The sequence below is a fragment of the Epinephelus fuscoguttatus genome, linkage group LG21, assembly GCF_011397635.1.
Source record: "Epinephelus fuscoguttatus linkage group LG21, E.fuscoguttatus.final_Chr_v1".
NCBI classification, from domain to species: Eukaryota; Metazoa; Chordata; class Actinopteri; order Perciformes; family Serranidae; genus Epinephelus; species Epinephelus fuscoguttatus.
Window position 1 is genome coordinate 37,601,363 of NC_064772.1, and position 27,443 is coordinate 37,628,805.

Sequence of the window (27,443 nt, forward strand, 5' to 3'; positions counted from 1 at the left end):
CAGAGTAGACAGCGACTTGATCCACTGCGTGACCCGCACCTGCACCCTGTGTAAATAGACTGACTGGGTCGTCAGGTCTGATGTTTAAAAGGCGCCATGCAGGTCAGATTGTGTCAGACAACACAGGTTCAACATGAGTTCTTTGTGTGAAAGGAGTGATACACACTCAAGTGTCTGTTGGCAGTTCAATCTGACAAACCTGTCAGTATTAACAGCAGCTGTCTTACACCACCTGCTCCTCAGCTGCTGACTGCATCCACTTGTGTCTTCTGAAAAGTAATTGCACAACGTATCAGGATTCCCCCAACACTTGGCATCTCTCTAACGGTGGTTAATATTTGGAGTGAAAGTGATGTGCATTATGCAAGAGGGAGAGCAATAACACTTTAATGCAGACACCAGAGAGCTTGTTGCTGGCAGCTGAAGCTGTGATTCAACTGAGCTGTAAACACACACAATCTGGACATGAGATGCATGTGGATGTCATGTATTAACACGGCTGCAGATCTTCAGTCTCTTCAGTGTCTCATCAGTGTGATGAAATGATGTTGCCATGACAAGGTGCTGTAACACCCATCACCAAGCAACAGCGCTGGTCTGCTAGAAGCTGCTTTGCTCAGCAGTCTATCATCTTTCTGCACTGTGTGTGTGTGTGTGTGTGTGCAGACATGGACTCTGGTTTCTTGCTTATCAGCATTCAGACATGGCTCTCCTCTGACGTAAAGGTTCAGTCTTTAAATACAACAGGACATTAGCAAATGGCTGCAATGCTCACACAGTATTTAGCACCTGGGGCGACTCCACAGAGACAGACCTTGATGAGGCTTAGATCAAAGTGATGGCCAAGTTTTCAGGTAGACATTTAAATTCATCCATTAGACTGGACGTAGGCAGCCTGCGGCTCCAGAGCTTCCTTACTGTGGCTCCCTGTGGCTTTGACAAAATATTAAAGAAAAATGAATTTCATCATACGTCGACAGCCTTGTGCCACATCCTGTAGATTTCACCAAACCTCAACGGTGGTAGCTACACTGCAAATTATTTCCAGCAAGTTACAATATGTAACTGTAATATTTCACAATAAGTTACGTTATTATCACCTCACAGGCTTTTACTGTGATATTTAACCAAATTCAGAATTTTATTGTGAAATTCATGCAGGTAAAAAATGCAACTTTACATTAGTGCACTGCTAAATCTGCTAAATCACAGTAATATATGGAGTTTAACTGTGAGATTACAGTGAAATACAGTAATGCAGTGTCCTGTTCCTGCTCTGGATCACTGCTGCAACATTTCACCGAGCGACCTTGTCGATCGTCTCGAAGGGGTCGGGATGTGTGGACAGTTAAATCATTCCACAATCGGAAACCATGGATTACCAGAACCATCTGGAATCATGGACAAGTGTAAAGCATCAGCCAACGATGTAAGAAGATACAGAAAAGGACTAAATCCCACTGGACAAGTTCAAAGTTGATGAGATCCCATTTCACTGGAGTTGTATCTTCTATTATTTCCATGTGACAAATAGATAATGATTGATTGACTCAAACAGGACTCAAACCCAGTCTCCTGTGTGCAAGTCCTGTTTTTTAACCCATTCATCCACTATGTCTTACGCCCTCTATACACTGTGCGATTTTAACAATCTTATAAGACCGCTGCATGACACACTGTGAGACGTGGATCTAATAAACTTTGGTACGACGTCAAGTTTGATGTGTGCAGACTGTACGATGGCTGTTTATTACTGAATCGCAGGTTACAACGTACGTCAATATGCACCGCATCAGCGTACGTCATCCATTTGCGCCACCATAGGTAGCTTGCTCACCTGGAAGTTGCAGTTCCTCCGCAATTTCCTTCCATGCAGCGTCTTTTTTCTGGCGGTCATGATAGCAGCTGGAGGAAACATCAGATCAACAAGGCTTCTGCTGCCACAGCTCCACCAAACTTTCCTCTTTCTGGGAGTTCCACACACTTCTTTTTGTTCATTTTACCTCCATGGCAAGTGATCATTTGTTTGGGTTTAGCGCCGGTGTCGTGGTTACCATTGCGTCATTTTGTGCTGCATTTCTATTGGTTGATAGATAGTAGATAAGAGCAGCTGTCACACTGTGAGATAGTCATCCTTAATTTCTGACAATGTCAGAATTTTATCTCAGGTTATCTTTGGTCGCAAGACGCTGACAACGGCCGTCCTTGAACCTGTCTCACAGTGCGACGTAAGACCACCGTTTTAGAGCCACAACCAAAGATATCGCCACGTGTCTCCCACGATGGTCATCTTTCGTCTGGGACAGCCCAAAATCGCACAGTGTATACCGGCCATTACTCCCTCCATAGACTGTGTCGCTCTTTATGTTAACTCACCTGACTTCCTGGCAGTACATTTGTAACTTTTTTCTTGTAAATTTACCGCTTTAACCTCAACACCTTGAGCACTATTCAATCACAGCACACAGTGGGATCCATGGTTACGTGTCGCAGGGATGAGTGTAAATAGCCGAATAGCTGCAGTGAGACCATTCTCACCAAACACACACTTAGCTTGTGGAAGTGACTCATCTCATGTCTGAAGACCAGCAGTCTTCCAACTGGCTTGCAGACCTGGATTCCCTGGGCATGTGGTCAGCAGTGGGTCCCTTGTCAACCTTTTAGATGTAGAAAAACTGTCTATATTTTATTGGAAGACTGGCCTTACACTACAGACCAGCCAAGCCTTTGTGGGGCTGGCACATGGTGCACAAGAACGCTACTGCTGGACAGCAGCATCAGTTTGGAAGGTAACGAGATGAAGGAAGGACAGTGTCCTTAGGTGTTTCACAAGCTACTTTTTTTCTGTATCAGATTAAATAAAATTGAATTATTGTTATGAATCAGTTCACCGTTCACAGCTGACTTCATTAGTGCTTTCATATCTGTAGGTCAGTTCATTCGGCCTGGGAAAAGAACATCTGGTCCATTTAGTGTCAAGGTTCAGCTTATTACAAGCAAACCAAGAGGCAACATATTCTCATAGATCAGTTCGTATGATATCCTACAAATCTGTGCCCCATGAATGACGTCACGTCCTTACCTTACAGTTACCTGATTAAGGTAAAGCTAGGGAGGTTAGGTTAAGGAAAAGACACATGGTAGGGATGTACCTTAAAATGACTCAAAGTTTACACAGATCCAAACACGCGGCTCCAGTGGAAAGTCCATCATCCACCACCCCAACATGCCTCCTTACGAGTGCTCGGGACTGCTTCCTTGTTTACTGCCATCAGTGCATTGGTCACATGATTGCAGCGTTTCAAAATATGTGGGATATGCACAAATTTGGGTACATTGCTTATTGTAGGAAAACATACAAAACATTTGTGAGAACAGCCAGAAGGAGGTTCACTGGACATCATCAGTGCAACATGGACCTGTGTAGGAAAATCTTATTTGGAAGGCTGGTCATGCTGCACTTTACTGAACCTTATGTGTTTATCTCTTCTCTCTGGTACGTAGCTGAGGAAGATATAACCGATTATGATTATTGTTCACCAAGACTGCATTGGACCTTGTATACAGAAAGTGACAAACGTGTAGAAAACGGACAAAAGAAGCATCTACTACTGTTACATAAGGGGGAAACTTACTGCGTGGTTGCTATGGTTTCACTCATTTTTAATGAGGAATTGGTCAAACACACGGAGGAGGACAGAAGCTCAACACATCTCTGTTTTTACTGCCTTTCACTGTATCAGGACAATCCAGACTGATGTGCACGTGCTGTCATGGCTGCCAAATGATCCTGCAGGAATACATACATCATTTACACAGAGCACTTGGCAGATTGTGTTAACAGTGTGTGATCATCAGATGGATTTAATACTTTATCTTTTGAGTTCATGCTGAAATGAAACTTCACACTGTTTTACGGTTGGTCGACTTTGCTTTCACATCACAAACAAACCACAAATAGACTGAGCTAAAAATGCATCTGAGTTCATCTGGATGCACCATACAAGTTAGATTTGAAAGCACCTTACGACTGTATTACTCGTACTGCTGCCACACTGTCACAGACAGGCATTAATCACAAAAGTAACCGTAATTACCGTAATTGTCATGACTTCATTATTTTATCCTATCAGACATTTGTATGAAATTGTGTCATAATTAGCTTTTGAATTCTTGTTTTATGGCCAAAAATATGTTTTGTAAAGTCACAGTGACCTTGACCTTTGACCTTGAACATCAAATTCTTATCAGTTCATTCTTCAGTCCAAGGAGACGTTTGTGCCTTCTTGAGAAGTCACGCTCACAACAATGAGAAAGATGCAAGGTCACGATGACCTTGACCACAAAATTCTAACTAGTTCATCACTGAGTCCAAGTGGACGTTTCTGCCACATTTGAAGAAATTCCCTCAAGGCGTTCTTGAGATATCACATTCAAAAGAATGAGACAGACAAGGTCACAGTGACCTTGACTTTTGTCCACCAAATTCTAATCATTCTTGAGGTGAAGTGGACGTTTGTGCCAAATCTAAGGAAATTCTCGAAGGGCCTTCTTGAGATATCATGATCACAAGAATGAGAAGGATGGTGACAGTGATCTTGACCTTGACCACCAAATTCTAATTCCAAACCATTCATCACTGAGTCCAAGTGAACGTTTGAGCCAAATCTTAAGATATTCCCTCAAGGTGTTTTTGACATTGACAAGAATGAGACACACGGTAACGGTGACCTTTGACCACCAAATTCTCATCAGTGCAGTTTTCAGTATAAGTGGACATTTGTGCCAAATCTGAAGAGGCCTTCTTGAGATATCCTGTTTACAAGAATAGGATGGAATGGCGTCCAGATGGAGGGACAAATGGACCTACTGATGGAAAACCCCAAAACATAATGCCTCTGTCCACGGCTACCGCCGGCGTGGAGGCATAACAAAATATAATGAAGTCTTTAAAGCCAGTGACTCAGTAAAAATCTTGGGAAATCAGGAGGACTTTAATGTGCCATTATGCTTTAAATGCCACTTGTGGTCAGAGTGGTTGCTGTTACATAGTCTCACAACACATGAAATTGCAGTCTTATAGTCATAGAGTTATGATTATACTATTTCTACAAAGTGCTATAATTACACTGATTGGTCTTACAGACCAGTGCTGGTCATGCTCTTTATAAAATGACAGCTCATTGCCTGTGATATCACTGGGAATAAAAAAAATGGCTGAAGGGCTGTCTCAATTCCAAAAAGCCTGAGCAGCACTGTGACAGCCACGGGCCATTTGTCCTATATCCTCCTATAACACAAGCTGACAGGGCCACAGTGACAATGTGCTGCTTGTTTAGTCCCTTAACTAGCTCCCTGCCCTGTCTCCCTCTCCAGCTCCCTCACTGTAGAGATGTTCCCCGGTGGCTAAGTCAAGATGACAGAGCCAGGGTGACCCGTGCTGCTTATTTACTCAACTGTGCCTCTGGTCAGGGCTGAACTTGCTCACTCCTCTCTTTCTCTTCCTCCATTCCTCTTCCTTAGACTCTTAATAATTTCATTTCACACCAATCTGTGGCAGGACACCAATCTATCTTCATCAGGACTGCAAGGCAGAGTGTAGCCAACAGGAAAAGACACTGACATTGAACAAATATTTTGCTGGTCAGTGTGCCTGCCTCCAGACATGGATTTCACAGTAAAGCTCAATGTCTCAATATGTCTCCATTTACAAGTTAATTGGACCTGCAGTGGCAACAGGTTTCAACAGGGAAGTAAGACAGCAGCTGACGTCTCAACAACAGAGAAGGCCTTTGAGCACGCTGATACAAAGAGACTCCAGGGACAGAGAGGGAGCAGAGTATTTCATTTTCAGCCACTGAGGCATGAATGAGGCCTCCAGCCTCTGTCGTCCACAGTGGTACATGGCAGTCATTTTGGTAAAAGCTATGAGCAGCAGCCCAAATCAAGCAACAGTCACCACAGCTGAGGGATGAGGCCAGTGGAAAAGTGTCTAAAGTTGCAGTTCCTCGAATGGCCACTAGATGCAACCTCCAAAACCTCACCTTAGACCAAACTGAAGCCAAGGCGGAAATGCACAACCAAGTTAACGTTTCAGCAGTGAACTCCTGGGAATTTTTCAGAGTAATAATCAGTCAAATCAGAAACTGAGCATGGTATTATTTCAGGCAGGCCACTGTGTCAAGCTCAGCTCACATCCCAGCTACATCAGCTGATCTCAAGCAGCCTGATCAGCTGATTGAGAGAGGGGAATCATAACATTTTTTGGAGGTCACACTGGCCTTGATCTTTGACCTTCGACCACAAAATTAATTTATTCTTCAGTCCAAGTGGGCGTTTGTGTCAATTTTTTCAAAAATTCCTTGAGATATCATCTTCACAAAAATGAGACAGACAAGGTCACAGTGGCCTTGACCTTTGACTACCAACATCTAATCATTTCATCTTTGAGTCTGAGTGGACGTTTGTGCCAAATTTGAAGAGACATAAAAATGTGTTTTGAGAGGTCACAGTGACCTTTAACTTTTGATCACCAAATTATCATCAGTTCATCCTTCAGTCCAAGTGGATGTTTGTGCCACAATGTAAGAAATTATTTCTGGGCATTTACGAGAATGGGACATATGTGCATATAACCAAAACTTTTAAAGCCTCTGGTCACGGTGGTCGCCAGTGTGGAGACAAAAAAAAAAAAAAGACAAAAGCAAATACAATACTTATTTATCATGAAGTATCAGATGAGGAAAACTTGTAAGTGGTGTTAGTGTTTTAATAATCCTGCACTTTAGATGTGTTTTTTAGACTACTGTTAATTTGGAAAGCCTGATACTACATCCATAATACATTTTTTTATGGCTCCAATTGAAAGGGAAATTTTCAAAAATGTGTCACGTTTGGTTGCATGCCATGTTGCTGCGTCCGAACCCGCTGCAACCACAACACAACTTCTCCCAATCAAAAGCAACTCAGTGTGTCCTGCAAGGCAAAGTGAATCAGTATGTTCCACTATCTCCTCCGCCATATTAAGATCCATGGCTGGATTTATTAGAGAGGTTCACTGGACTATTACAAATGAGGATGATAATCCTTTACTGTGCGATTATAATGCAGAGGTTAGAGTGGCGTGTGTCTCTCTTGGCTCTCAGCTAAGCCTCTAACTCTCCCCCTCCCTCCCACTCTTTCTCTCATCACCTTTTTACACACAGCACCATGGAGCAATATTTCAGAACCCCCTACAGCCACTGTGTGGACTGGACTGCTAATTACAGCAGTGATCAGAGGTGGAGGTATTTGCATATGTGAGGTCATACATTAATAAAGGTGCTTGAAATTGAAGGCTTATGGGACTTGACCACAAGCTACACCTCTGGGCTGACGGGAGATCATAGCGGGAATGCCTAATGCAAGTGAAGATACCATGATCCTTTTTCAAATGTGCCATGTTAGATCAGCCTGAGTTTAAGTTTATATGGTAGTTGCAGCCATGTGTTCAATAGTTGTACGTGAAAGGAGTTCACTTACTGAGACACAGACTTCTCAGGGACCTGGTTCCCTTTATAACACTGCCAACATTCATGGGTCCAAGTGGACGTTTGTACTAAATCTGAGGAAACTCCATCAAGGTGTTATTGAGATATTGTGTTCAGGAGAATGAGTCAGATGCAAGGTCACAGTCACCTTGACCTTTGACCACCAAAATCTAATCAGTTCATTGGTGAGTACAAGTGGACGTTTGCACCACATTTGAGGAAACTCTTGAAAAGCCTTGCTGAAATATAACAATCACAAGAATCAGTTCATCGTTGAGTCCAAGTGGACGTTTGTGCCAAATTTGAAAAAAATTATAATAATTCCTCAAGTTGTTTTTATCGCTTTTAGGAGAATGAGTCGGATGCAAGGTCACAGTCACCTTGACCTTTGACCACCAAAATCTAGTCAGTTCAACGTTTGTGCCAAATTTGAAGAAATTCCCTCAAGGCATGCATGTGATGTTGTGTTCACAAGAGTTAGATGGATGTACCGAAAACGTTGTGACCATGGCTATCACCAGCCTTGAGGCGTAAATATGCATTACTTTGGTGCGTATGGAAGATCAGGCATTGTGTCGCCACTTATTTCCAATGATTTCAATTGAAACACAGCCCTGTTTCTGTACTCAGTGTCCTCGTTCAGCAGTTTGACCACAATTAACAACTCAGTCTCACAGTAAGAACATCATGGATTTGATCCCACCAGTTGGCTGGTTCTTTCCAACATGTTCTCCCCGTGTCTCTGTGGGTTCCCTCACACTGACTTGCAGAGCAGGTGAACTGAACACTTTATTAACCAGACAACGTATGACGCTGCCCCTCGGCCTCAAGAACAAGACATCTGGCTTTAACAAAGAAGACCGCTGTTTGTTTCCTATTTCCTCTGACAGACAACATTGGTGTCTTTTAACTCTGAGCACGACCGTTCCGTAACTGTAACCAGGTAGTTACTATCACATGACCGACAGTCACAGTTGTGGAAACTGTGGTGCCTGTGTGGAAGATACAAGTGCTGAACTCATGATCCACTCTCGTTTGCAGTCCGTTTCATCCTTCACAAAGCAAACTGTGTGTTCCTGAATCCACAGGAAGCAGATGCAACCAGATATTTCAGACCTTCCCTGTAATCAAGTGACTGATATCATAATCAGGCCTCATGGCGTTTCTCTCAGGACAGGGGATATTATCTGCTGTGAGAACTGCCTGTTTATCAAGGAAATACTCTTTTGTAAACACTTTCAAATCAATTCAGCAAATGTATTATGGAGGCCACTGTCCCAATTCAATTAAGTGTGTTTCTTTATGTGGAGCATACAGTCAATCTATGAGCTGACAGCTATTATACTGCCACTTTAGAACACTCACTGTGCATTGTATTAGATGTTCAGTACCTTCAATGCAGTGTGAGTCACTTTTGAATTACTCTGCTTTACAGTCCCTCTCACCCTGCCTGTCTCTTTTACTGTAGCTGGTGACTTCCTTCCTGTTCGCCGATGACCTTAAACACAACACAACCTGTCACACAGCTGCCTTCAGGTCTTCTTTTTGTATCTTCTTTTATTCTGAAGGGACTAAACCCTAAAGCTGAGGTGTGTTACTGATGGCTTAGAGTAATGAAGCATTTTCTTCATGGACATATTTTTGTCATGTTCTGAGATCTCAGCCGTTAGCGTGATGGATAATTAACCGGAATTATCCTTTGGGGCAGATTTATACAGACTTCTCCGGTAAACAGTGAGGTAAGCTTCCTTGTACGTATACCTGGCAGACGGTAGCCTCAGCCTTAACCACCAGCAAACACAAACCTCCCAAAGAGGATCATCACCTTTGTTAAGACTGGAGAGAAAAACACCCCACAGCCAAGATCAGCAACTGGCCTCCTCGCCTCAGCAGCTGACTGGCAACTGGGAGTTGGTTTTGGCAAGCAGCTGTGGTTTCCAGAACACATCGCCTCAACAACCCTCTGTGATCTTTTCTGACTCCACCAAACAAGTGATCATGGTAGATCCAGCTGTACCCTGGGAGGAGCACATGGACACATCCCAAGAGTGAAAACATGCAAAGAACCAGGAGCCAACAGAGCAGTGCAGGAGGCAGGCCTGAAGTCAACAGGTCAGAGGTTTTCAGACGTCATTTCACCCCGTTGACACCATGGACGAGGAGATGTTAATCATGGAGGTGCACCCAGATGTCTTCCTACTACTCCTCTGGTTTTGTGCTTCTGTTTATAGAAACTACATCTTGTTATATCGCACGATTACGCGTGAATTCGCAAGATCTTGTGGGTCCTCGTGACTCCCGCTGTCCGGCGGAGCTGCACCGCTCCGCACAGCAAACACAGTCGGTGGGTGTTGACGGACGGCGGAGCACGCAGCGGATACCCAGCGCTGCCGTTCTGCAACGGACACGCATCCAGTGGAATTCCGGCGTACGAAGAAGGCCATCAAATCTATCATCAATGCCTCAGAGAGCCACTAGGTGGCCTGAGCTGAAGAGGGAGGCCCCGCGGTCAACTGCTGCTGGGATGCAATCCGGGGACAGGTCACCCTCCGTTGAGTCGCCTGAGCGAGGGTGACTGATGTTTGAAAAGACCCTGGTGCTAACATTTAATATACCAATCAGAACTCAGTGTTTGGCTTAATATCAACCAGTTTTAAAATCTTAGCACTGGCCCAACCCTACTACACATCAACAAAACAGGAAAAAAAACCCAACTAGAGCGAGGAATTCATTGCAGACTGTCATTACTTGCGTTGTTAAACCGTGTCACAAAGCGTTCAGATGGATTTTCCTCTCAGTGGATGGCTGCTGCAGGCTGAGGCGTTCTGCCAAACTCTCTGCTGTGCAGATGCACATCCATATGGATGGCACTTTTATTCGTGGAAAGACAATATTTTACTGGGAACAGTGGGAGCCAGTGAGCTGCAACACACAGCTTTTGTTGTCTTCACAGAGTTGAGCTAATAAACTATATGGACACCCTGATGTCTTCTACACCACTCACATGCTGGATGATGTGGGTCATTAGACATCTGTCGTTCTATTTGTTTGTCCTCACTGTTCTGTTACATGTTTAACATACAACATCTCTGTATATACCGTCATATCCATCTACCTAACGTATATTAAGCAGCCTGTAATAATCCCATATTTATTCCAGAACCACTCTGTCATTACAGCTAACTGTGATTTTATCTCTGCGTTGTTCCTCAGTTTGTCCTGGAAGCTGCTGAAGCAGTTATTTTGAACACCAGGGGAATAATGCGTCTTTCAGTGTGTAAGAATGAGGTGAGCACTATTTATTAGCTCGGCCAAGGGGGTCGTGTATTCAGCTCGGTGTGTGCACTTGTTTGTCTGTTTGTCAGCAGGATTACAGAGAAACTACTGGCTTGATCTTCACGACAGTTTTTGGAGGGTGTAGAGTGGCTCGAGGAGGAACCCATTACATTCTGGAGCTGATCCGCCCACCAAAAAACATCATAGTGTTTACTAACAGAAAAAGACTCATACGTCCATGATTTGCCCCGCACCACCTTGCTGGATTTGGCTGCTGTGGTCACTGACACATCAAAAAGTTTGCTGCTCACTTTAATTTCTGTTTGTATCTGGAGATTTTGCTTACATTTGCATCTGCATCCTACTTCAGGAAAAACTTACTGATTCACACACAGTGGATACAACCCAACCATGGCACCTAAAGCCTGATTAAAGGGATAGTGCACCCAAAAATGAAAATTCAGCCATTATCTACTCACCCAATGTGCACAAAAATCTTTCTATGCACACCAAGGGGAAGACGGAAGCCTGGATCTGCAGCACAAAAACACCCTGGACACTCTGGACATGTGTAAATAAGTGGGGTCAAGTCATCAGAACAATCGATCTAAAGCAGGACTGTAAGATCACAGAGCAAAGTTACACACAATGTTCTTTTGTCTTCTGGAAAATCATCCCGTGTGTTACACTTCCATGTAAACTGAGTGGCCTGGACTCAAACCACAGACACTCATTCGACCAGTCTGAGCTGCCACAACTGACAAGTGACTTCAAAAAAGTCAGCTGAGTTTCCTACCCAATCTAGCTCGCGTGTCTTCACATCTGCCTCTGAAGCAGCCCGACCTCAGCTGGGAATAAAATCGAATATTCTATGACTTCCAAGCTGTCAATCACGAGCATCACTCATTTACATGTGGATTCTGAAAGCAAATACTCACACAGCTCAGGGCTTCTCTGAGCCGAGGGGAACGTACAGGAACAAGGATGCGTCAAGTGTTATAAAAAGGCTTTTAATGACACCGGGGGAAAGGATGAGATCCATGTTGAGAGGAAAGTTGGAAGGAAACAAAATCTGCAGATGCGTATGGAGGATAACTTTGCTTCACTGGGTGGCTGTATCCAGTTTTTGGATAAGCAGATGTAAAGAGCTGAGGTGACAGGCAGTGTGTGTGTAAACTGTAGTTAGAATGAGTGTATGTCAATGACCTGATTATCATGTGTGTCAGCTGCTGCAGTGTGGAAACTGTGCTGAGTAGGTAGATCAGGTTTGTGCAGAGCTGGCCAGGAATTCAGCCAGTCACTTTGTCAGCGTTAGGAAGTCACATTTACTCAAGTGCTGCTCTTCAGTAATAAATTATTCCCCTTTGCACTTCTAATTTACCACATCTCAGAGGCAGTGGTGGCTGGTTATTATTAACGTTGCTTCAGCGGTACAGTGGGTGGTTCACTTACACCTTGCAAAGGACCACTACGAAGAAACACTTTAAGAGCCCTTAAACCTTCTAAAGGATCACTAGAACCACTTGAAGAACCCTTAAACCTTCTAAAGGACCACTAGAACCACTTTAAGAACCCTTAAACCTTCTAAAAGACCACTAGAACCACTTTAAGAACCCTTAAACCTTCTAAAGGACCACTAGAACCACTTGAAGAGCCCTTAAACCTTCTAAAAGACCACTAGAACCACTTTAAGAACCCTTAAACCCTCTAAAGGACCACTAGAACCACTTAAAGAACTCTTTAATCTTCTAAAAGACCACTAGAACCACTTGAAGAGCCCTTAAACCTTCTAAAAGACCACTAGAACCACTTGAAGAACCCTTAAACCTTCTAAAGGACCACTAGAACCACTTGAAGAGCCCTTAAACCTTCTAAAAGACCACTAGAACCACTTGAAGGACCCTTAAACCCTCTAAAGGACCACTAGAACCACTTAAAGAACTCTTTAATCTTCTAAAAGACCACTAGAACCACTTGAAGAGCCCTTAAACCTTCTAAAGGATCACTAGAACCACTTTAAGAACCCTTAAACCTTTAAAGGATCACTAGAACCACTTTAAGAACCCTTAAACCTTTAAAGGATCACTAGAACCACTTGAAGAACCCTTAAACCCTCTAAAGGACCACTAGAACCACTTTAAGAACCCTTAAACCTTCTAAAGGACCACTAGAACCACTTTAAGAACCCTTAAACCTTCTAAAAGACCACTAGAACCACTTGAAGAGCCCTTAAACCTTCTAAAGGATCACTAGAACCACTTGAAGAACCCTTAAACCTTCTAAAGGACCACTAGAACCACTTTAAGAACCCTTAAACCTTCTAAAAGACCACTAGAACCACTTGAAGAGCCCTTAAACCTTCTAAAAGACCACTAGAACCACTTGAAGGACCCTTAAACCCTCTAAAGGACCACTAGAACCACTTAAAGAACTCTTTAATCTTCTAAAAGACCACTAGAACCACTTGAAGAGCCCTTAAACCTTCTAAAGGATCACTAGAACCACTTTAAGAACCCTTAAACCTTTAAAGGATCACTAGAACCACTTGAAGAACCCTTAAACCCTCTAAAGGACCACTAGAACCACTTAAAGAACCCTTTAATCTTCTAAAGACCAGTCAATGACCACAACAAACTTGGCTACTCAGCCAATCACTTATGACCAGAAAGGGGGAGCACCAGCCACAACACTTGGTCATATGACCCAGAGCTTCATACTGCTTTAGATCAAAGCTGATTTTTTGTTTTCACGGTGCTGTCTTCTCACCTTGTTCCACCCACTGACTTGTCGTAGAGGGAGGCGGGGACCAGGAGGAAGCCAGTGCTGAATGTGTGTGTACTGTGGCTGAGGTGGAGCCAGCCGGAGAATACAAAACACACTCATTTTAATGGTTAATTTCATGCTGTATAACTCTGGTATCTTTCATCATCATGTTAAAATGCCTAAAACGTAAACACTAATTCATTTGCTCATTTCAAATATGCAGTAATAATTTATAAAGCATGCTGACTCTGGATAAAGCTTTATGGCGGTTTTGCTCTTTATTGGCTGGCTGCCACTGCTCAGAGGGAAATACTGTAATTTTTACTCCGCTATATTTATTTAACAGCTATCACGAATTTTTACTTCACAGACAGAGTTTGTATGCAAAACAGTTCAACTGGTCCATTTGTCTGGAGAAACACAAATGAACACAGATATAAGCTGGTCAGCACTCTTTATGACCTCTAATAAATGATTTCAAACGTGCAAATAAAGCATGTTTGCTATTCATTTAATTCATGTTTACTGAAACAGTCTGTGTGCAAAGGTTTTACAGTCTGAATTTTTGACACTGAACATTTTTTTCGTTCATTTTTAGCTTCCATGCAGATTTTGAAGAAGCTTTATTTTAAAAGATGAGTCTGGTGGTTTTCTATTTTCCTCTTCTTGTCAACACAACGCTGAGTGTATCAACTAACAAATACTGTGAGTGTAAAGCCTGATATATCTTCTTCCTCTGTGCCATACATCTCCATTGTTATTGCACAAACTATTAAAACTACGAGCCACACTGTTGCACTGGCTGACATGTTCCAGCTGAGCCAGCAAATAAAGACTTTTCATGCTTAGGCTGTAACTTTCCACCTCACCCTGTCATTCAGTCCTGGCACACAGGCTCACTCACTATCTCTAGCTGTCAGTGTTCGAGGCTGCAATTTGAGGCATCAGCTGTTCTGCAGCTGATTCACAATCAACCAATGGCACAGCGACACACCTTGTCTGTCAGCCTATCATCTTACTGCTACTCATTTTAAATATGCACCCCCCCACCTCCCCATCACCACCCAGTCTTCATTCATCAGCCTCATCAGTCATCAACCTCAAAGTCAGCAGCCTCCACCGCCTCCATTAGTGTCTGGAGTCCATGGGGGGATTTATCTTGCTGCTGCTCAGATATCACTCGATCACAACAGTCTCCCTCTGGTGTCTGAGCGCCAAAGACTTTTGTCAGATCTTAATCAGCACAAATCATCTGTTAATCTGTTCACTCATATTCTGTGTTTAACATTATCTTCACTTCATGCTTCTGTCTCTCCTGATTGAACTGTCATTAAGACAAGTTCTGGTAAATGAAAGAGGGGCCTACATCAGCAGCCTACGGTGCTAAATCCATCTCATACTGCATTAGTTATAAACAGTATGACAGCCTGATTAACATAATATTATGTTTATAAACTGAGCCACTAGTGTCTGACAGGATGTGTGTAGTTTACTGCTGAGCTGAGGCCAGTGTCAGTGACATGAAGGAGATCAAACTCCAGCAGAGGTAGGAGGGGGAAGAGAAGTACACATTGTGCTTATTTCAAGGAAAGTTCATGTGTTTTTTGGGGTGACAGGTAGGGGTGGGCGATATATATCGTTAACGATAATATCGTCATTGTTGATTTAACGATGTGCAAATTTATGTTATCGAGTATGCAAATGACTTCACAAAAACAACTGAAAACACACGTTGAAACCAGGTTGAAACCCCACACATTCACCGAACAAGAGTTATGTAACTTGCGTGCAGCAGCACGCCGCTGTACGCCTAGGTGGTCACATGATCTCTCACTGACACCTTTCCAGCAGGTCAGCCTGCTGCTAAACAAACATTAGCGAGACAACATGGCAACACCGCCCACGGATGCTCCAGCAGCTCCGGAAGACGTGGGTCAACTGTAACGATAGGTCCCAGCCTGTCAGGTGGGAACTAAGGTCATGCTGTATTGTGTTGCAGGGGAACAATTAAAGGGTTGCTCAAGTACCTGAAGCCTGCGTGGTTCATGAGTGGTTTGCGGTTATACCAATAAATAACTGAACATGGTGTCAGAAGTAAAGTCCGACGTGAGCGACAGTACTAGTGACTTAGTCTGCATATAGCGACACGCAAAAGTGTCTAGTTGTAGGTCGGGAAAGTTCGCAATTCCGGAAGACCATCTACGGAGCTACCTAGCCTAGCCACAGTTAGCTGAACGAAGCGGCAACATGGCACAGTTTCAAGTCTCCCCGCCGGAAAAGTTCACCTTCAAGGATGAAGACTGGCCTAAATGGACTAAACGCTTCCGCACTGCTTCTGGATTGGAGAAGCAAGCAGAAGGGAATCACAGGAATGTGATCTTTGAGAGAGCAAAGTTTAATCAGCGGCTTCAAGAAACGGGCGAGACGGCCGACAGTTTCATTACGGCGCTGCACTGCCTGACAGAGCACTGCGGTTACGGGGCTCTACATGATGAGATGGTGAGGGACAGACTTGTGGTGAGTCTACGGGACAAACGTCTATCTGAACAGTTGCAAATTGACCCGCAATTGACGCTACAAAAGGCCGTCACCAGAGTCAAACAGAGCGAGCAGGTAAAAAAGCAGCAAGAAATGTTAAGAACATTTTTCCTTTAAAACATTGTGTCCATTAATATCATCCATGAGAAACAATTAATGAGCTATAACTCAGGCTGTTAAAAACACATATTTAAAATAATATTGTCTAATTATTGTTATCTTCAAAATCCCCCAAAATATCAAGATATTATTTTTTGTCCATATCGCACACCCCAAGTGACAAGAGGAGACATGGCAGTTAGTCTCTCAGGGAAACAGCATCACTATGACATCATTTTGGATTTGAAGCCAACAACAGAGGCGTGCTAACTGGCTGCAGGAGGCACAGCGCTGCCATTGTGAGCTGAACTTTCTTTGGACGCCGTGTTTCTATTTATTTCCTGGGTCATAACTTCAAGGTCCACACAGTTTAACATATTCAGCATTGTACTTGTGTTTAGCCATGTTGTCGAGCCAGTTTGCTGTCTCTGTTAATTAGCTGTCTGTTTGTTACTCACTCGACTGCAGGAAGCAGCACTTTAAAATAAGAGGTCTGCACCAGAAATTCACTGTATTTAAAGATAAACTGAGTTTTTACGAACTGGACGTGTTTCGCTTCAGCTTGGCCTGGCGCGCATACTACAGTGTTTCCAGTAGATTTTGCGGCTCCGTGTGAACGGAGATCATTTCAATGACGCCGTCATATAAACGCAGAAGTTTTTTAAAACGCAAAAGACAGACTTTTCCGTTTTTTATGAAACAGCTTCTGATATACCGCAAAAATCAAAATAAGGTGTCAGGTAACTGGAGGGAGCTCATCAGGGGGCTGACAGTTTCTGGTAAATGACCATCTCTAATAACAAGCTAGGCTATTTGCTGTTGGTTCTATTGTATGTCATTTTCAGTAAATATCACGATATAAAACATACGTTTTCTATTTTGGAAAGAACGTTACAATTGCAGGAAGATAGCAAGTAGGCTACTGACCCATCTTTTAAGTGTCTCTAGTCTAATCTTTAATAGATTCAATGTGGACAGAGAGCTCTGATGTTACGTAATGTCAGACACTCGTTCAGTCTTCAATGTTCCACTCAGGAAAGGCTGCTGAGTCACGTGGGACACCAGGTAAAATGTGGTGTTTGGCTTAATATCAAACTGCTTTGAAAATTCTCACACCAGCCCAACTCTAGCCTGCGCTGACAGTGAGAGTAAGCTGTGCAACGACCAGTGTCTTTCCTGACCACGAAGTTTGCTTTGCACATCTGTGTGGTATCTTGGTGCAGAGCACAGTGTGCACAGGAGGGAGGTTCATTCAAACGAAGCAGCACAAAGGAAGTTGTTGGTATTTTGGTGGAATATGTGTCTTTGTTGATGCTGCACTGAAAACAGCCATCTTTAAACCACATCTGTTTCTGACACCACTTTGCTGATATTTTGATGTTTTTCTTCAACAAGGAGCAAATGCAAAGCAATAAGAGAATAATGCTCCAAATGTAAATCAACTATTTTAATTTAAGTCTCTCCAGCCAGCAGGTGCATTTACAGCAGCATACAAAGCTTAAACAGTTTAAGCAGGAGTGTGTGTAAAACATTCTGTATTTATGTATTAATTGCCATGAGTCCCTCTTCCAGCGTCTGTTGTTCACAGCTGCTTCACACTGAATGAACAGCTTCTCCGTCTCTTCATTAAATCCCTGCAGCCATCTGAAGGCAGCAGGACACATGTTGATATGTGCCGCGCCACAGCGCAGTGCCATGACACTCTGCCGTCCACTGTGTTTACCTTCATTATATCACCTGCACACGAGACCAGGCTGCTACAGAACAGCCACACACACATCACAGTGGTCGGTTAGTGCTCAGTATTCTGTTGTGTATGTGCTCATTAACCCTGCGTGTCATGGCCTCCTTTACACTTTAAACTGGAACTGTGTCACATTTTGCAAAATATCACCATTTATGATGGGAGACAGAGGAGCAGCTGCACCTTCATTATTAGACCTGGGGGAGCAAATGTGTGTCTTTGCATAGATACTTTTTGATCATACAACTTTGGATAAAAAAAAGTTATATCTGTCCACTTCAGGTGTATTATATTAATTAAAAATTACACTTCCTGTCCTCATTTAACCTCTCTAACTCCGCCAGGACGCTGACGTCCTCGCTCCCCCCCTCCTCTGTTAAATGGGATCTCCCAGGCGCACTACGTCATCAAACCATGTGATGTTTGGTGTTGCAGGATTCAGGAAGCTCTCGACTTTTCAAACATAACATCATTTTTCTTTTATTTATTCTGTATTTCGCACCAGAGCAGCCTAAACACACAAAGTCCAATATCACGATGAGTGGTGACGAGTCATGTCATGCCGTTTATTGACGGGAAAAGTTAAAGGATTACTCGCGATCTCATGTGGAGCTGTTAGCGGGGACTTAGCTGTTTTATAAAAGGTAAGAGTCTCACTCCTACCACTATTGTTGGCTGAGATACGCCGTCTAGAAAGTGGGATCATACCTTTGATCACTGATAGTACTGTTTTGAAGCCGAGTGACCGACTTGTCATTTGGAGCTCCGCCTGGATCTTTCCATGGTAAAAACACTGTAGAATGGTCATACTTTGAGCAGTCTTCTCCAAATTTGAAACAAGTGTTCATTGATAGTGTGCCTACAGCCCCACAGTGTCATTTACCTGCTCAGATGAAGCCACAGACAGTTATTCATCCTGAAACACATTTTTATTTTATTTTAGGCAAAATCTTCAATTTTGTACTGACTTCAGAGGCCCATTACTCTGTCTCTGTATCACCTAGAGTGTTTCTGACACTTTCACAAGAAACTTCAGAGAGTTATCTTTCTGGCAAGACCTCATGCATGCATGTAGTCAGAGCGGTTCAGAAGCTACAGTCATTTTAATTTGGGTATGTCATTTTAGGCGTTTTCGCTACAAAATGGGGGTGGAGTACAAGAGGAGCCATTTACTCATCAGGTCTGGACATCTGGAGTTGCCCTTTCACACATATAGCACACCAAAATGCAGAGACCCCTCTTGTATTTTCTCAACCTATGCCAGGGTGATGGAGTATGACCATACCATCGATGCTATCACAGAGTTACAGCACTATCAGTTCCCTGAGAACTGTATGGGAAACAGAACTAGAATTACTGCCTAACGGTTGACGCCTTCGTGCACTGTGTCCTATTGGGTTGCCCCACAGTGCGGGACTTTTGGATTCATGATTGTTCGTGATTGTTCCCAGAGAACTGTCTGTCAAGAAGTCCCCTACTGTATTCATTTATTTCTGCTGGGGTACATTTTCACTGTAAGATACACACTTCCTTGTATCTATACTGAATGTGTCCAGACCACTGTCATGTTGGGTAAAAGACTGCTCGTCCAATAATGGAAGTCCGCTCACACACCATCAGTCACAGACTGGCATAATCTGCTTACTAGGGTGGTGGTATATGACGGGAATCCTTCTCTCTGCTGGGCAGGATTCAATAGTATTTTTTCATATGGAAAAGATTTCTTCAGTACATTAAAGGCACTTAAAGACAAACGCGTGGCTTAGCTCCATTCCATGTACACACGTGCACATACACACACACGCTTTAGCTCTCTTGGCCCCAGTTACAACACAGCCTCTTTTCTACTCTTGTTTAATGCATACTTTTCACTTGTGTTTATTATTTATTCATTTATCTAATTATATATCATGATGTGATTAACACCCGAACATAGCGCTCCTAATTTTTTTAAAATCATGTTAATCTTGTGCTGCTATTTTCGCTGCCGCCTGTCCACCACCTGTCCATCAGAGGTTACTGATGGTTGAGTTTTAAATCTACAGTGACGATACTAGTAACATATAAAACTAGAAGACCAACCATGTTTGCTTGCTTCTCAGGAAAGGGGTTAAATAACGCTCCAAATTTAGGCTAAATTTTGGCGAGGGTTCTGTGGGTACCAACAAGTCTCCCCTTTCCAGACATGTCTACTGTACGTTAGTCCAATACCGTTTGGGGCGCGAACTATGCACTTTTTTTGCATACAGCCGCTAACAGCACTTATATATAAATATGATTCAGTCAGAATCACTTTGTCAAAGAAAACTTTATTTCCATTTCAGCATAATGTTTGTCGGCATGGCTCTGTTCTGGGGCCCCTCTGCCTTTCCTCGAGCCTACACAGAAAGCCTAAGCTAGAGAGAGCACACCTCTCTGCCCTTCCATGCGCCTCCATAAAAAGCCTAAGGCAGGGAGAGCAGCAGCAAAGACCCCCGGGAACAGAACAGAGCAGCAGCAATGACAAACAGAAATGACATTGATAAGTCAGACACAGCATGAAAAGGAGGAGCTGGGGTGGAGGCAGGTTGCAAAGCAGCTCGCAGAGGAAGCAGCAACAGTAGGCAGGACAGAGCAGTTTGAATAGGGCGCCATGAATGAGATTTGCCAATTGGTTGCAGAGAAAGGAATCATGTGATCTATCAGCTGCTCCATCAGTTGATTGGGCTGTTGGAGGCTTGACATCGTGTCCTGCCTGAACTACCGCTGTACGTTTTGGCAGTAAATGTCTTAGTCGTCTGCTTTAAGTTACATACCTATGCATTGTCCTTTGCTCCTTGTTTTATTTTTGTCTTGTGTCAGACATGTTCTCACCTACTGGAAAGACTCTGTTTGGTTGAGGCAGATGATGCAGGAGGCAGGACATGACTCAAAGGTTGTTGTCGGTTGGTGTCTTGTCAGTGTATCTGTTAGCCTCCAGTTATTTTGACTTGTAAAAAGTCTGGACTGCAGTGTGGTGTCTGTCCTCTGACCTGTAGCTCTGTGTCTCTGTCCTGCTCTGTTTAGGGACTGTCTCCACACAGTTACTACTCAAGTGGCTGTGAGCTGCACTTAAGTTAACATCTGTATGGACAATAAGCCACACGATGATGAGTCTGATGCCTGATCACAAGTGTTAGATTGGGTTTTCCACCTCTGATGTAGATCCCTGAACTTCGTCACATCCAGAGAGAACAGCTCTGTGTCTGTCAAACCATCTGAGTAACATAATGCACAGCAGACTATCGGCCGATCAATAAATTACAACTTCATCCTCATAATATAACGACTTTCTCTGATCAAAATACTACAACTTAATTCTCATCTTCTCAGAGAACACAGATTGGCCGTGGCTTGAATGTGCAGAAAGTTTTGAACATGAGGAGAACTGAGAGTTCAGCCTATGAATGATTTAAAATCATTTTATGTATTATTGATGTGAATAGGTGGCAAATGCAGATCTAAGGAGGCAATTTCCCCTGAACAAAAGACACAACAGAGGACTGAAGAGTAAATCATGTCTACATGTGTGTTGACTCAGTAGAGATATGAAATGAGGAAAGTTGAACAAATATTTGAAAGCAAAACAGAATCCCTGAGAGTCTCACTGCCTTATATTCCATTATATTTTCAATTTTCACCTGTCGCCTGCATGTTGCGCTTTTCTTTACATAAATAAAGATATTTCCACCATAAACTGGTGCAAAACAACAACCAGAATGCAAGAAATGAAGTGTTGGACGCTCAGTATTTCCAGACCCTGACTTTATCTGTGCCCCCCACACGAGGTTGAAATGAAACCTTGCCTGTCACTAATCGTGCACCACCATTTTTAACTATAGGCACCCAGGACATGAGATGCAGTAATATTTGGCATGCTGTTGAATGCTTCATCCACAATTCTCATTATTTATTTCTCTCATCATTGTACAAATGAAATAAAAACCCACACCTTGTGCCTCTGGCTGCAGATTAGTGGCGCTGTGTGTTCATGCCGCGCTGCTCTGCACCACCCAAACGACAATATGATTTCCAGAACAAGTGTCTTTCCATTTGTCGAGCTCTTATTGTCGCGCTTCGCTGTGATTGGCACAGTTGTTTCAGAGCGATTATTAATAACAACATCCTCCAATTCGTATTCCACTTCACCCAGCAATTTAGCACTTTGCACTGCTGCACAAACATGAGCCATAATGGCAGCGGGCTTGGAGACGTCCACACAGTCTGTGAGCCCATTAGCACAACATTTCAACAAGATACTCAGCGTTTCTGCTGGCAACGGTGTGGTGTGGTGTGGTGGTCTTTGCTGCTGCATCAAAAACATGAAAAAAAAAATAAAAATCACAAAATAAAAATAGTAGTTACTGAATGTGATTTCAGTTCCTTCAGTACAGGAAGTGTACGGAGAGGAAGGTGAGAGACGTCACCTGAGACCAGTTTATCTTATAAAAATGCAGCACAGTGACGATAGACATTTCATACACCAGATGTATATAACACAGACCTGCTGATGTGCTTTAGACCTGCGCTGGACCTGTTCATGAGTCACTGTGAGTACACACTCCAGTCTGCAGTGCTCTTCATACAGTTCACCGATAAACCAGAGAATTGTACAGTAACACTGGGATTCACGATCAAAGAGAGTTCTTGTATAACGTCTACACTTCTGTCCGTACTCTCTGTCTCTCTCTGCCAAACCTACAAATGTTTAGAGCAACCTCTCTTCACCAGATTTATTTTATAATCAAGAGCAAAAACCAACTTACACATCCTATTGTACTAAGTGTTCACAGACGTCAGTGTACAGCTGCAGTAAAAGCAGTTATGTATTCAGCACTGTAGCTGACTGGACTGAACTTTCTGCAGGAGTCTGTCTGGATTCAGCAGGACACTGAAAAAAAACTTCCTCTAAAACACTTGAATGTTTCTGTGCTGCCATAGAGTCTGAATCAAGAGAAAGCTAATGATGGACTTAATCGGACAATAAAAAACAAAGCAAACCCACATTTCCACCACACACGCGTGTGTTTTACACTTAAAGCTTGTATCCAGGTAAGAAAGGGAAAACTCTGTGAAGTGACCTAGTCAACTTAATCAGAGAAAACTTTATTTCCATTTGCATTATATTTGGAGGTATGGCTCTGTTATGGGGCCTCTCTGCTTTTCCTAAGCCTAAGGCGGAGAGAACACACCTCTCTGCCCTTCCATGTGCATACAAGGAAAGCCTGAGAGCAGCAACAAAACCCCCTGGGAACAGAACAGAGCAGAGCAGCATCAATGACAAACAGAAATGACATTAGCCCTTTTTAAACAGGAACTGTGCAAATTTGCAGGAAAGCCCAATCAGTCTTTTTTCAGCATTGGCAGTATAAAAACAAAATCGGGGAGTGCAGCAAAATGCCGCCTACCTACTTTTGTTTATACAGAATGTGCCTTTTTCGGGGCAATGGGGGGCGTGAGCAAGTAACAAAACGTGTAGCTCAGCGTGTGACGTAAACAGTGACGTGGGAGGGAAGCCGCGGCTGGTCAGTCCTTCGGTGATTCTCTCATAAGTCGGCCCGTTCTTCACCGTCCCCGTCATCTGACGGTTAATGGCCTCTTTGTTTGCGAGGACAAGGAGGGCGCGCAATTCCTTGTCTCCCCAGTTGCTCATCTTTACAGTGTCTGTCAGGTTTGTGTTTCCCTCTTGCTACTAGCTGCTTGCTAATTCCTGCTATCAGCTGTTTCCTGTTTATCCACCGCCAGTGGTGTCATCAACAGCTCCTCCCACAAGTCATCAACAGCCCCTCCCGTTGCGGAAGGTCACCTTGGTCTGTTTAAAGTAAAAGGGTTCCACCAATATGTCTACCCTACGAGGCGGAAAATTGGGTCTAAATGTTTCTTTCACTCTCAAACAGCTGCTCCTCTTATCCACCAATCAATCAATTATCCACTGGGGTTACAGTAGTACACCTGTTTTAAGGTATACTGTGATATTAAAAGTGCATTTGCTTATTTACAATATTGAAAAAAATGCAACTGGACGGAGACCGTCAACTTTTTTTAAGTTTTTATCAGAAGGGAAACCTTTCACACAAACAATCATTTAAAAAATAGTTTCAAGTTTCAATTATATTCACGAAACGTTTGTTCAACCACAAGAAACACCTCTGTTTTCACTCCTTTAAGGGCCATTTTGACCCATAAAGATAATAATAATTCTGTAATAGTGTAATACTGTGATACTTGAAACAGACGATTATCATACCGTGAAAAAATCTCATACCGTTGCAACACTGTTCTCCACCATGTGACTGAAACTCAAACTGCTGCTGAGAAGAAAAAAAAGGATGAGTTACACCTGCGCTGCATTCACAGATGAGAGAGTGAACAAACTGATACACAAGGACATATAGACAAGGGGAAAAAAAACGGAAAGTTAGCATGCCTCTTGCTAGCTCCGGTCTCATCAACCTGTTTTCTGGGACAAAGCTCTGATAAAGCCACCGTACTCAACAGCAGACACAGTCAGGGACTAGCTGGAGAGCACAGTGGAGCATTTAGCAGCTACAGAGACAGATATGTTTCTCAGGAGATGGTGGAGACCAAAAACAGAGTGCGACACAAACACTTCTCCTAATGAATGCTAACATTGCTAGGTGTATCAACATTTCAACTTAAGGTGATAGCATTTTGATGCTGTGGTTGCTGTGTTGCCCCCAAGTGGCCAAAAAATCAATTAATGCAACTTTAAAAGTTACAGAAATCACTCCGGATCAATATCGACTCACAGACAGGAACTAGCTGGTCCTCAGACTGATCATTAGTTATCTTCCTTGGCTGCTCTCAGCTGAGTACAGACGAACAGGTCGGTGTCACATTTGATCTTTGTCACTGAGCGACAGCAACTCAGTGTCTAAATGCCATTTGAATTCTGATCTTGTAATTTTCGACTTTCTATCATGGGGCAAAGATTGGGCCAAAGTCACAAGTCATCATCGTGACGGCTGAATTATCATCTCAGAATTAGTCACATATACAATACCCCCCCTCCAGCCCCCCGAGGTGACAGCTAATAATTCATCAGATTGACCATCAGTCACCCTCGTCGGTGCACTCAGAAGACTTCAGATCAATACAGATAAGCAGGTAGCTCTCACTTTTAATCCTGTGCACTGAGTGATGGCTGCCTGTGTGTGTCATTTTAAATGTGTCATTTCTAATGTCAGCAGTGATCGATAAGAAGATGCGATCTTAATTACAGAAAAATAAGACAATGACATCACAGCCACTCAGGAAACTCTTTAGTCTGGTGACAGCTCATCAGATGAAGCGGGCAGGTTTCACACATGATGTTTATGATGTTCTGTGTTTGATCCTGTCAGCAGTAATCTACATGTGGGCTGTGCCCTGAAGAAAAACACATTTCTTAAATCCTAATTTGATTTCTTGTGTGTTTCAGTGCAATAATCTGGGGCAGTAACTGACAGATAATTCTTATTTTTTTATTAACTTAGTAACTGCTCTATGCCACGCCAGAAATGTGATAATAAAGCTCATGTGAGCAACTATAAATGTTTTATTTTGTCCAGTCGCAAAACCACAGATTTTCAGTATCTCTGAGATCAAACAGAAAAGCAGCACAGCCACAGACTATCGGGTGTGTATGGCTGACAAATGACCTGAATAATGAATCAATTATTCAAATTGTTGGCAATTTGTCGGTTGACTTATTGATTAATCAACTCGTGTTTCAGTGCTACAGTAATCATGGTGCGGTAACAGTCCAGAGAAGAAGCAAAAGCAGAATGAATTCAGCTTCTGTTTGAGTATCTGACAGGAATGACATGAGCGTTAAGTGATGAACTGATGGGTGAACCTGCAGGTCTGATGGGTGAAGTTTGCAGACGAAGTGTTCACTCACCAGCAGCGTGGGCAGCCCGGCCACCAGGGCGTAGAGCAGGACGGGCGGAACGGCGCTGCTGTCCTCCGGTCCCAGGTAGGGCTTAGTGTACGTGGTGTCGTAGCAGAAAAAGCCCTGCACGTGCACGCTGAAGGTGTCGGTGTACTCGAAGTAGTAGGCCAGCATGACGGTCCCGGCCATGATCACCAGCTGGAAGTACAGCATGATGCAGACAGAGAGCAAGAGACATTTAATTAGAACAAAGCCTTTTCTCTCTCTGTCTCTCTCCCCCTCTTCCTCCTACCCAGCCTCCTCCTCCTCCCCGGCGGCACCGACTCCCGCTGACCGGCTCATGACGGCTCAGCTGCACGCGATGAGCCGCTCTCTGATCGTGGTGGAGGCTCGCTTGCCCTGGCTTCCTCTGCTCGCTGCTGCTGCTGCTGCGACTACAGACTGTGTGTGTGAGAGAGAGAGAGGGAGGGAGGGAAGAGAGAGGAGAGGAGAGGCAGAGAGAGCGCCAGCGGGTGTGTGAGGGTGTGTAAGCATGAAAGAGATGAGGAGGCTTGGCTAACCCCCCTTTCTATGTCTGTGTGTGTGTGTGTGTGAGAGAGTGAGTGAGAAAGACAGATTAGAGGGACTTGTCAGCAAACAGGAGGATTGACAGCTCCTTCCATCTTTATATGTGTGTGTGTGTGTGTGTGTGTGTGTGTGTATGTGTGTGTTTTAACTGGACACAGCAGCGAGACATGTGTTTAACTAGTTCAGCAGCAGACTGAGAAAAGCAGGGGGAGAGAATGAAAGGAGAGGGGGGGACAGAGAGCTACAGACGTCATACGTGTCTGGACCATTTGCAGAGGCTGACGCTCTCTGAACGCAGCCCATATTTCATCAGAGAAATGAGTCGATACATAAAAGTGAATGAGCAGAAGCTGCATGATGTCTCACCCATCGATTTGGACTGAAGTTAACGGACCGAGGTGAAGCAAGGTCCTCTATGCTGTGCATCTGTAACAGGTTGCAAGTTACTGCTGGTAGGCAGCGGTGTGCAGTGCACAGACACTTTACATGACTTTAAAGAAGTATTTCACTGCTGCAGAGACACTAATACTTTTCAGGTTGGTGCCACATGATCAGAGAGGACAGGGAAAAGAAGGCTGTGGCATTTGCTTTTGCTCAAGAGGTAAGGTTACAATATTGTAACCCTAGTTCTATTACCACAGACAGGAGCCATCTGCTGGACTCTATGGGTAGTACGGTACTTCAAAACCAGAATGCACTGCGCTGCATCAAACCATTAAACACTCCCACTGATGAGTGATGTGATCCGAGCTTGGCTGTTTTATCCCAGGAAACAATATGGCGACCAGCTGGCAACAAGAGAGCTCATATTTCAGTCAGTTACCACTTTATTCATTCATTCATCTTCTAACTGCTTCATCCTCTTGAGGGTCGCGGGGGGGCTGGAGCCTATCCCAGCTGACATCGGGCGAGAAGCAGGGTTCACCCTGGACAGGTCACCAGACTATCACAGGGCTGACACATAGAGACAAACAACCATTCACACTCACATTCACACCTACAGACAATTTAGAGT

The 27,443-nt window shown here is 43.6% G+C and overlaps 2 protein-coding genes across 3 annotated transcripts in view; one reads left to right on the forward strand and one right to left on the reverse strand.

Moving 5' to 3' along the window:
• plppr5b (phospholipid phosphatase related 5b) overlaps nt 1-27,443 on the reverse strand; it is a 173,469-nt gene that overhangs the window by 97,610 nt on the left and 48,416 nt on the right. Inside the window, exon 3 of one of the 2 annotated variants that reach the window (XM_049565616.1) lies at nt 25,871-26,059. In XM_049565616.1, coding sequence (XP_049421573.1) covers nt 25,871-26,059 — 189 coding nt within the window. Of the gene's footprint in view, nt 1-25,870; nt 26,256-27,443 lie in introns of those variants that run through there. The other variant, XM_049565617.1, reaches the window with a different exon arrangement.
• The window catches only part of LOC125882018 (uncharacterized), a 381,147-nt gene that overhangs the window by 17,297 nt on the left and 336,407 nt on the right, over nt 1-27,443 (forward strand). The window lies entirely within an intron of this gene.